Below are 11,240 nucleotides of genomic sequence, written 5' to 3'. Positions count from 1 at the left end.
AGAGACAAACACTGTCCACACAGAGACACTGTTCACATAGAGACAGACACTGTCCACACAGAGACACTGTTCACACAGAGACAAACACTGTCCACACAGAGACAAACACTGTCCACACAGAGACACTGTTCACATAGAGACAAACACTGTCCACACAGAGACACTGTTCACACAGAGACAAACACTGTCCACACAGAGACACTGTTCACACAGAGACAAACACTGTCCACACAGAGACACACACACAAGGTCAAGGTACAGCCAAACTTTCAGTGCACTTCTGGTCTTGTTATAAATGTGCACTATCGGAATTGTTTTTATAAATGTGAGAAGTAAACACTCTGTACAAACAGTAAACAACAGTTTACCCCGGTCTACGAGAGACGAGTCCATCTGTAAATGCCAGGGGTTCAGACTTTGAATGGTTGCTCTTAAGGGACACACAGCTGAGTTCAGATCCAGGGTCAGGGGACACTGGTCTCTGATGAATTCTGGAGAACCAGGGAGGGAAATTCACTTTTCAGTCTTCAGACACAGAAGAGAAACAAGCAGCGATCAACAAGAAAAACAAAACAAGGTTCAACATGTACTTCTACTTCAGACCTGACTCAGACTCGGGTATCAACAGGTACTCAGTATCAAAGGTCTCCGATCTGGATCAGGACGAGGACCGCTCACCTTCGCTCAGGACAGAAGAGTCCATCTTTAAACAGAAGAGGTTCAGACTTCGACTGGTCACTTCTGAAGGACACACAGCTGGGACAAAGTCCAGGTCCAGGTTCAGGTTCAGGTTCAGGTCCAGGTCCAGGATCGAGTTCAGGTCCAGGTCCAGGTCCAGGTAAATTCCTGAGAAACACAGCAGAGGCTACTGCTTTCTATGGTGCACACATCATAAACACACACTCAGGCATGTCTCATTTTTGGAAGGAAGCATAAATGTGAGGACCTGACGCACTTTCCTGTTCAATGTAACAGAGCAAAGATACAGTAAGTGTTCTGATGTTTCACTTGAATGTGAACTGGAACAGTCTGTAGTCTTTATACAAGCGTGTTCATTTAGTCTTTACTAAATGAACACGTTTACTTTTAGAAAAATTCAACCAAAATAGTTTCACATTCACCTTTTGTCAACCCGCTTATCAGATTTATCTTTTATATAAATGTAGCGTAGACGACTACAAATACTCCTGAAACAGTGTTTACGTATACTCTAAGTTGTACCAGAGTATTCGTACAGTGTGTTATTTGCACCTTTATTGTGAACACAGCTGAGTACAACAATAATTTGTGCTGAGACAGACTGACGTGACTCCTCTCACAGTGTTTCTGTTTTATATGTATTGATGTAATATAATTTACACGATGAGGAGAAATGACGAAGACTTACGTTTTGAAAGAAAGTCGCGTCTCAAATGGAACCGGTGGAGTCATGGTGGACTCATGGTGACTCTTCATGGACTCACATATCAACATCCTGTCAGACAACAAACACACATTAAATATTAATCTAACACAATACATATTAAGAATAATGTCTTCACACAGGACCTGATACAGCTGTAATGGAGAACTTTGGCGACACCTTGTGGTTAAAACGGTGAACTGCAGGTTATTTATTGACTCAGACTCAGATGATCAATAGTTTGATTCTCACTCTCACAGACAGAATCATTTTATCGACACAGAAGAATTCACGCTGTTAATTTGCAGTAAAAAAAAAAGATAAAGAAAAAAGGTAAAACACAAAGAGTCAAATTGAAAAAAGTAGATTTAAATTAATAATGCTAAAATAAATGAAACTGTACCTTCCTGTGTGTAAAAAGGATGTGGAAATGATAATTATGTGGATTTAATACAACTTCTCCAAACTACACAATTCAGTTGAATATTCATTGTTTACACAGGTCTATATCTTCATTTATATATCTCTATATCATTCATAAAATCTGCAGGATTATAATTTAATGAAAAATTGCAGTGTGCACAACTCCAAAAAACTCTGAACAACAAATAGGAGTGCAGGATTGTGGTGAGGATCCAAAAACAAACCAAACATCGGCACTCACACATAAACTCTACTAATTCAATGGTAGCAAAATAAAGAGAAACATTTCAGCTCCATCATCAGCGTGTTATAACAGGCAGGAAGGACATGTTATGTAACTAGGTGAGGTTTAATCAGGACAGTGAACACATAATGACATGATAGGATCCATCTGTGAATGAATGAAGGAACCGCCTATCAGTGACCTCTGCCAAAAAGGAGGAGTGCCCATAATTATATGTAAACCGGTGTCACAAACTGAAATGTGACAAAATTCCAAGCTAAAGCTTCGACGTCTCCGAGGGGCAATTTGAGATACAGACAGTTGTCACCAGTTCGACATAACACACAGTATCCAGAGTCACACACTGTCAGGGGTAAATCATGGACAGTTAATGGTCACTGCTGGTTAAGGTAAGTGACACAGCAGACGGGACAAAGGACGATCTGTAATGCTTTGTGCTGCATTTAAGGAGGCAAAACCTCCACTGATGGAAGTGTCTGAAACTCAACACGGAGAGGAGGCAACAGGCCAGTGACAATCTTACAAAGGAGGACCACACTTGTTTGTTTTGCTATGGAAGCTAACGTTAGCTAATGTGCTAAAAAGTTAGCGTTGCAGAGAAATCCAATATTCCTCTTAATCCCTCCCCAGTTTCTGATGAGGTGGACATGATAACCCTTAATACACATAACCTTATTCATCCCTACAACAGGAAATACTTTTTCCCTAACCTGATATGAAGTGTGCGCTGCACATGTGAGCATTTTTGATGATGGCCTCCATCCAGTCCTTTGGTCTTATCACATTTAACCATAGTTGTCTTTGTTTTTGTTGACCCACAGAATCCATTTTCATTCAGACATCTGGAGGTCAGAGGTCAACGGACCTCTTTTTCCCCTCCCCAAAATTAACTTTGGAGCGTAATTTCCAAAGAATTATCATTGATATGCAAACGGTGATTTGTGGGGTGGAGTTTTCCTTGAAGCCTCTGAAACCTGGAGCGACGTCACTTTTCCTGAGCTGCTTTCAGACGCCTTTTGCAGGGTTTTAAACGTTTGAACTCTGAGCAACGTTTTCTTTCAAAAACATGGGAGAACAGGGAGCGAGACACTTGGTAAGAAATGTCCCACAAATTGTAAAAAAATAAAAAATCAATAAAATCAAAATGAAAATTATAAATAATAAATAATAATAAAAATTTAAAGAAATATTTTTTAAAAAACTAGGGAAGAGACTATATTTATAACTAGTTTTAAATATTTGAAATTATGGTACAGAATTATTATAATTTTTAAACACCTTCTCCAGGTCAGTTCCTTCTTTATTTATTTCATTACATCTTATTTTCATTTATTTTCTTGTTTTTATTTATTTATTTCATTTCAATTTTACTTATCTTGTTTTTATTTATTTATTCAGTATCATTTTATTGTTAGTTATTTTTTGTTTTTATTTATTTATATATTTAATCATCTTTATTTCATTTTATTTTGACCTTTTTATTTTTTATTTAGATATGTATTTACTTTATTTCTTTTTATTATTATTATTATTTATTTATTTTTACATATTTTCTTGTTTACATTTATTAATTTATTAATTTTCATCATTTTATTTGTATTTATTTCCTTGTTTTGATTTATTTATTTAACATTGCTCGCTGAGTTCTTCCTGTTTTTGAAAGACACCATGTTACAAAGGGTTAACCGGGTCAGGAGCGCGCGGGCGGTGACGTCAGCCCGGCCGGTTTCGGCGTCCCAAACAAACAAACACCCGGCAGAGAAAGTGATGGGATTTATGTGACTGCACACCTGTACAGGTGACCGCAGCTCTGATTGGAGAGTTTTAAACGGCCCTGTTTCTATGACAATGAACGTGACGTCAGAGGAGAGAAGAATAATCAAATGTTAAAACTTCACCTTTAATCCGGAGAGAAGAAGAAGAAGCTGCGTCTTCACCGGGAATCTGCCGAGGAGTGATCACGAGCCTTCTCACGCCTACACACCTCAGTGACGTATATCCGGTGACAGAGCTCACTCATTATGCAGTTTATATTTTCACCACCAGAGGGCGCCACGTCATCACCAACGTAGAGACATGCGCCTCATTCACAGCACGGTTACAACACTGCAGTACTTTAACTACAAGAAGCTGAGAATACTTGAGTACTTTTACTATTAAAAGTACGCCGAACGATGCGTCAGCACTTCCGGTTTGTAGTGACGTCATGCACGTACAGACAGCTGCCACTGAATTAATGTGACTCTGAAGTAAACTTAAAAATGTCGTGATTTTCAAGCAGGTTCGGCAGAAGGACAGAAGGAGCGTTTTTTTTTTTAACCACGAGGAGAATTAAACAAAAACCGATGAAATGATTTGCGCTGTCTGTAACAATGGTAAATAACAAACACACAGCATCCATCCACACATGATATGTTGTTTATTGTTGACGCACACTTCTTACAGTCATGTCTGATGTTCACATCCTTCTCACATTAAAGAAACAGTGGAATATGACACACACACACACACACACACACACACACACACACACACACATGAAACACGTGTTTTCAGATCAGTGTGAGGTGCACTTCCAGATGACGTCATGATCTCTGATGTCCATCCAGAGCAAACCTCCACGAATCCAGTTAGAAATCATATGAGGGGAAAAAGCGCTGCAGAACTTCCTTGAAAATCCTCTTGTTTTAGGTTTTCTTCAGTGTCTCAATGATCCAGTGATAATTATGTCAACATGTATGAGTTCACTGAGAAGAGGAGCTGGTGACGCATCATTCGGCGTATTTTAACTACAACATGCTGCAGAAGCAAGCGTTGCCTCTCGAGGATAAACAGGCAGCCGGTGGCGACAGCATGAGCCCTGGGTTTTAGACTGTATCTGTTGCTATGTTAACAAACTGATCACCATTCAAAGTATGCCGAATTATGTGTGAGTAGCTCCTGTTTGCGGCGAGCTCATGAATGTACAGACAGTTATCACTGAATTAATGTGACACTGAGAGAAACTTTAAAACGTCAAGATTTTCAAGGAAGTTCTGCAGCGCCTTTTTTCTCTGATTCCTAAGTGGATTTTTGGAGGCGTACTCATATTGGACATCAGAGATAATGATGTCATATGGAGGTGAAAGCCAAACTGAATCTAAAAATGTGTGTTTCATGTCAGTGTGTTCCCGTTTTACTGAGTTAACACACTTTAAATTCTTTGATAATGAACTAAACCAAACATGGATCTGATTACCTCATGAATCTACTCCATTGTGTTTGAGTTTAATACTGCTCGATAAAAAGTTCCTCCACACATGATACAAACTCTATTCTGAATTTTCAAACTTTTCCTGACCTAAAAAAAAAAAGACTTGTTTTCTTTCCCCTGTAAGGAGGTCAAGCTGCTCTGGTTTCAGTCTCTTGAGCGTTTTCTCCAGCCAGGACAAAAGAGGGGAAAAGACAAGAGGATCAGATTTCAGCAGGAGTCAGCCGTCTGGCACAAAGCCACGTTAACTCCTCTTCTATAAACGCAGATTAAATATGTGTGTTTCATCAGCTTCAGCGAGGCTTTAAAATACACTTTATTCTGAAAAACTGTACGAGTCAGGAAGCGTAAAAAATAACAGAAAACACTCCTTAAAAGATGATTTTACAAAGTCTTATAAATACATGAGGACATTTACAGAATAGCAATAAAAATGAGGCAGCTTTGCAGAAGAAGTGCAAAACTGTAAAATCAGGACGACGTTCCTGTAAATAAAAACAGGAAAGATAAAAGACTCACAGTTTGTTTAACACTCAGCTTACAGGTCTGTGACTCTGGGAATCACCTTACAAATCCTGTAAAGAAGAACGTAATTGTTATACACACAGAAAAAAAACAAACACAAAGAGTCTCAAAGACGTTCTGATGCGCTTTTCTCCCGACGAATTCTTACTAGATTTACGGACATTTCTTCTGCATGAACAGCAGAGATAACGAAATCCTCCCTAAATGGAAGTCACACTGAATCTAAAAATATGTGTTTCACGTCTGTGAGTTTATGTTTTACTGAGTTACCAACACAAGAACAAGAAGTGCACTTTTTGGTGCAAACTGAAGCAATGAGTCTCGGAGTGTTTTTTAATGCGTCAGATGACAGAGACTAACTTCCTGTTGTTTTAACAGCACCTCGGGTCCATTTATTCAAGTTCGTGCTCTGTACATATTTTTATTTTTGCACTTAAACATGTGTTCACATAACCGAACATTGAGCTGATTCCAAAACTTTATATGTTACACAACAATTAAAAATCATTTACTGCGAAAAAGTGCAAAATATTTACCGGTTCCAAGTTGTTAAATTTACCGGGCGCATAAAGTCCAGAAAAGTCAAATTTTGTATCATCTCGTGCACACAAGTTACTGTGAGGTGGGAACAACTTGTCTCGTGCGCGCAAAAATTATCAAGTGGATACAAGTTAAAAAATTCTGTGCAAAAATTATTTTGACGGGTAAACAAATTACTGACTTGTGCGCAAAAATCGTTATAAGCCGGCAGTAAGTATGAACAAACAAAATTATTATGAGTAAACAAGTTATTTACTTCTGCGCAAAAAATATTATCAGGTGGAAAAAAGTTTTTAATCTCAGCGCAAAATTATCATTTGGAAACAAGTTAATGACTTTTATGAGGTGGAAACAAGTTATTAAGTCATGCGCAAAAATTATTATGCAGTGGAAACTTTTGCGCAAAAAATATAAGGTGACAACAATTCATTAACTAGGGCGCAAAAAAATTATGAGGTGGAAAAAATTTACTCTCAGGTAGAAACAAGTTATTAACTTGTGCACAAAAACTATTATGAGTTGGAAACAAGTTATTAAAATGCACGCAAAAATTATTACGATGTGGAAAACAAGTGCACAACTCCATGCTAAAATTATCAGATGGAAACAAAATATTAACTTGAGCGCAAAAATGATTCTAAACTAAAAACAAATTATTAACCACTGCAAAAATTGTAAGGGGGAAACCATCTATGAAATTGCGCTCTAAAATTATCAGGTAGAAACAAGTTATTAACTTGTGTGCAAAAATTATTATGATGTGGAAACAAGTGTGCATCTTTCACTATCGTCACTTGCAATTATCAGGTGGAAACAAAATATCAACTTGAGCGCAAAAATGATTTTAAGCTGGAAAAAAATATTAACCTCTGTGCAAAAACTATAAAACAAGCTATGAAGTAGCGCACTAAAATTATCAACTGGAAACTTGTTCATACCTTGTGCGCAACAATTATTATGAGGTGGAAAGAAATTTTACCCTCTGCGCAAAAATTATCAGGCGGAAACAAGTTATTAACCTTGGTGCAAAATTATTATTTGTAATAATAATAACTTGTGCACAGAAATTATTATGATGTGGAAACAAGTGTGCAATTTGCACACAAAAATTATCAAGTGGAAACAAGTTATTAACTTTTGCACAAAAATTATTATAAGGTGGAAACAAAATACTAACTGGAGCCTAAAAATGTTTATAAGCTGTTAAAATGATTGTGCAAAGAATATTATTAGGAGGAAACAAGCTATGAAATAGTGCGCTAAAATTGTCAACTGGAAACAAGTTATTAACTTAAGCACAAAAATTATTATTAGGTGGAAACAAGTTGTTAAAGTCCTAAAGGAGGATAAAAAAAAGCACAACATTTTGACACTTAAGAGCCTCCGTAGGACGTAACAATAAAATGGTTTTCATGATTTTCTATTATGTAAACTTGTAAACTTGTAAACAACATTTTAAACAAATAATCAATAAATAAATGTGATGTTTTTAAACAGGAAGTAACAGACCTGTAAAGTGAAACTAGAATTTAGAAAAGCTACACGTGTAAAATTAATTGTAACTTCAGTTCGAAGACATAAAAACCAGGACATGGTTCCCGAGTGTACGTGTCCTTACTGAGTCGGATGTGAGACGATTCGGAGCGTCCACGTCTCAGATATCCATCCGTCCTCAGGCTCAGTCACAAAATGGCGTCCGTACGTCTGGGTACCGCCCACCTCTACACCGTCGTCTCGCCCTGGTTGTTGCCGCTCAGTCTTTTATAAAACCTGCGCCACGACTGCAGCGTCTTCCCAGACCAGATCCAGAAGCCGGACGTGATCCCCACAATCATGGTCATCAGGTATTTGATCATGAACACGGTAAAGTCCGGCGTCAAAGGTGCAAAGTTCCTGGCCGGGCATGGCATTGCGAAACGCTTGCATGTCTGCAGGCGCCAAGTCCTCTCCCACTGCGGCCGGAAGGCCTGCTCATAGAAGCAGCAGGCGATGACGATGGTGGCGGGCACCGTGTAGAGCACGCTAAAGACGCCGATCCGCACCATCAGCTTCTCCAGCTTCTCCGTCTTGGTGCCGTCGTGCTTCATGATGGTGCGGATGCGGAAGAGCGACACGAAGCCTGCCAGCAAGAAGGAAGTGCCAATGAACAGGTAGACAAACAGTGGCGCCAGGACGAAGCCGCGCAGGGCGTCCACGTTGTAGATTCCCACGTAGCAGACACCAGTGAGCAGGTCGCCATCCACCTGCCCCATGGCCAGGATGGTGATGGTTTTCACTGCTGGTACCGCCCACGCTGCCAGGTGGAAGTATTGTGAATTGGCCTCGATGGCCTCGTGGCCCCACTTCATCCCGGCGGACAGGAACCAGGTGAGCGACAGGATCACCCACCAGATGGAGCTCGCCATGCCGAAGAAGTAGAGGATCATGAAGAGGATAGTGCAGCCCTCCTTCTTGGTGCCCTGGGCCACCATCTTGTAACTGTCGCGGCTCAGCTGGTGGTCGATACACACCACCCTGTCCTCCAACAGGAATCCAGCAGCGTACGCCAGCGCCACCATGAAGTAGCAGCCGGACAGGAAGATAATCGGCCGCTCCGGGTATCGAAACCGCGTCATGTCCACCAGATAGGTGAGAACAGTGAAGAGGGTGCTCACGCAGCACAGGATGGACCAGATCCCGACCCAGAGCCGACCGAACTTCAGCTCCTCCTCTCGGAAGTACATCAGTCCGTTTGGTTTGGAGGTTTCGCAGGGGGCACCACAGTCTTTGGCCCCCAGGAAGTGGTAGTTGAGGTAGGGCGGCACCTTGAGCTGCAGCGGGCAGGAGAAGGGCTGGTCGGTCCAGACGTGCGGCAGCAGGGTCACCAACTCCGGGACGTTGGGTGTCGGGTCGGAAGTGGTTCTCTCTGAGTCGGTCGTGTTCTGGCCAACGCAGATCTCTCCTGCGCCGTGGACTGGGAAGTTCTCGCAGCGCAGCCTCTCTGGCCACTGGAACCCAAATTTGTTCATGAGCACCTCACAGCCCTGGCGTGCCCGTTCACACAGAGACCGGCAGGGGGGGATGGCCTGCTCCAGGACGGTGCACACCGGCGCGTACATGGAGCACAAGAAGAACTTCAGGTCGGTGGAGCATTGGACTTTGACCAGTGGGTAAAACTGGTGCACCTCCAGCCCAGCGTCCTCCTGGTTGGTGTGTCCCAGCAGGTTGGGCATGATGGTCTGGTTGTAGGCGATGTCGGTGCAGAGCGGGATGGAGATGGGCTGACAGAAGCCGTGCTCCGGGACCCAGATCCCCTTCTCGTACTGAGCTGCACACAACTGGAGGAGGAGAGCGGAGAGCAGGGCGCAGAGCCGCCGCCAGCTTCCCCCCACCGTCATGACCAATGATCGGAAGACCAGTCTCCTCAAAGTACTGACAGGCTCCAGCAGCAGCAGGAGGAAGAGGAGGAGGAGGAGGAGGAGGAGAGTCCTGCTCCTGCTGCGCTCCTTTAATACTCCCAGAAAACGGAGGCTTGTCCCGGCAGCCCGGAGACACGGAGTCCGGTCACCTCACGGACCGACAGCTGAGAGCAGCAACAGATGTGAACTCCTCCTCCTCCTCCTCCTCCTCCTCCTCTCTTTAACTCCGGGCTCGTGAGGTCCTCCAGGACTCCTCAAATGTCCCGAGAGAGTCTCGCGCTCCTGCTGAACGGCCGCAGTGGCGCGAAAACAAACTTTGTCAATAAGTAAACAGTTTAAGATGCACGAGAGTTCTGCACGATAAAACTTATCACACACACACACACACACACACACACACACACACACACACACACTCTGCCCGGGTTGGTTTCAAGGCGCCCCTCCCCCTTCTCTCTTCTCTCTGCAGTGCACGCGGGGCACCTTGAAACCGCGCTGTGTTCTGGGCCGCGGCGCCGCTGATTGGCTGGTGGAGGTTAAAGGGTGGTTCCACAGCGGCAGAGGAATCCTTTAATATTCATGTTTTTTTTCTTCCTGTACAGAAGTGTGTTGCTCCTCTCTCCACAAATATTACACTGGGTATACTTACAAAAAAAAATTAAATAGTAACTTTCATTTATTTATTTTTATCTCATTTAAAAATTTTTAATATATATATATATATATATTAAATAAATTAATTCATTAATTAAAAAAACAACAGACCAGAAACACTGAGGTCATGTGATTGATTTATTTTATTTTATGATATGATTAATTTAAATGACAAACATAATTCAGATCTTTTCTGTTCAGTTTTTTAATTTGAGGTTGAAAACCTTCAGAGCTGAAATCAGCTGCTCGTTCCCTCCTTCCTGTCCGAACATGGAGTGGTGCCTCCTGGTTGTACTTGACACAGTACTTTTATCTTTGATACTCAGTATATTGTGTTTGTAATACTCATGTGGGGAAAGTACTCTGATCCAAATTTACAAAAGTACAGATTGAAGTTACCGTAAAGAATATAAATACAGTTATGCTGACACAGTGAATACACACTGTGTGACACATACAGAGGTGTTGTTAATGTGAATATAAAGTCTGTACGACACACAGTGTGAAGAGCACAGCCTCACAACCACCTCACCTCCCTCTGTGTGATGTCAACACATCCCTTAGTGCAACCTACAGCCCCTTTTACACTGCCAGATTTTCCATGAATGTTGGGCCGTTTTGTGTCTCTGTCAACCTCAAAGAGACACAAAACAACCACAAAGAGACACAAAACAACCACAAAGAGATACAGAACAGCCACAAAGAGCCACAAAACAACCACAAAGAGCCACAAAACAACCTCAAAGAGACACAAAACAACCACAAAGAGACACAAAACAGCCACAGATAGACACAAAACAACCT

At 41.6% G+C, this 11,240-nt stretch overlaps 2 protein-coding genes across 4 annotated transcripts in view; both read right to left on the bottom strand.

The window, feature by feature from the left end:
• LOC126403553 (NLR family CARD domain-containing protein 3-like) overlaps positions 1-8,124 on the bottom strand; it is a 21,357-nt gene extending 13,233 nt beyond the window's left edge. The window contains exons 1-4 of one of the 2 annotated variants that reach the window (XM_050066289.1): positions 8,003-8,124; positions 1,388-1,474; positions 679-846; positions 369-491 (exon numbers count right to left, since the gene is read on the bottom strand). In XM_050066289.1, the coding sequence (XP_049922246.1) occupies positions 369-491; positions 679-846; positions 1,388-1,473 (377 nt within the window). In that variant the 5' untranslated portion in view covers position 1,474; positions 8,003-8,124. Of the gene's footprint in view, positions 1-368; positions 492-678; positions 847-1,387; positions 1,475-3,967; positions 3,986-8,002 lie in introns of those variants that run through there. The other variant, XM_050066288.1, reaches the window with a different exon arrangement.
• LOC126403566 (frizzled-7-A-like) lies at positions 4,465-10,097 on the bottom strand. Of its 2 annotated transcripts, none has more exons than XM_050066311.1 (2): positions 8,003-10,097; positions 4,465-5,894 (listed from the first exon to the last, which is right to left on the bottom strand). In XM_050066311.1, the coding sequence occupies exon 1, from the start codon at positions 9,759-9,761 to the stop codon at positions 8,106-8,108; it is 1,656 nt and encodes a 551-aa protein (XP_049922268.1). In that variant the 5' UTR covers positions 9,762-10,097; the 3' UTR covers positions 4,465-5,894; positions 8,003-8,105. The 2 variants fall into 2 exon arrangements, with proteins under 2 accessions (XP_049922268.1, XP_049922269.1); XM_050066312.1 differs by having other exon boundaries at positions 4,465-5,804.
• Positions 10,098-11,240: the final 1,143 nt, after the last annotated feature.

The sequence above is a fragment of the Epinephelus moara genome, chromosome 16, assembly GCF_006386435.1.
Source record: "Epinephelus moara isolate mb chromosome 16, YSFRI_EMoa_1.0, whole genome shotgun sequence".
Classification (NCBI taxonomy): domain Eukaryota; kingdom Metazoa; phylum Chordata; class Actinopteri; order Perciformes; family Serranidae; genus Epinephelus; species Epinephelus moara.
This window is presented reverse-complemented; position numbering and strand designations above follow the sequence as displayed.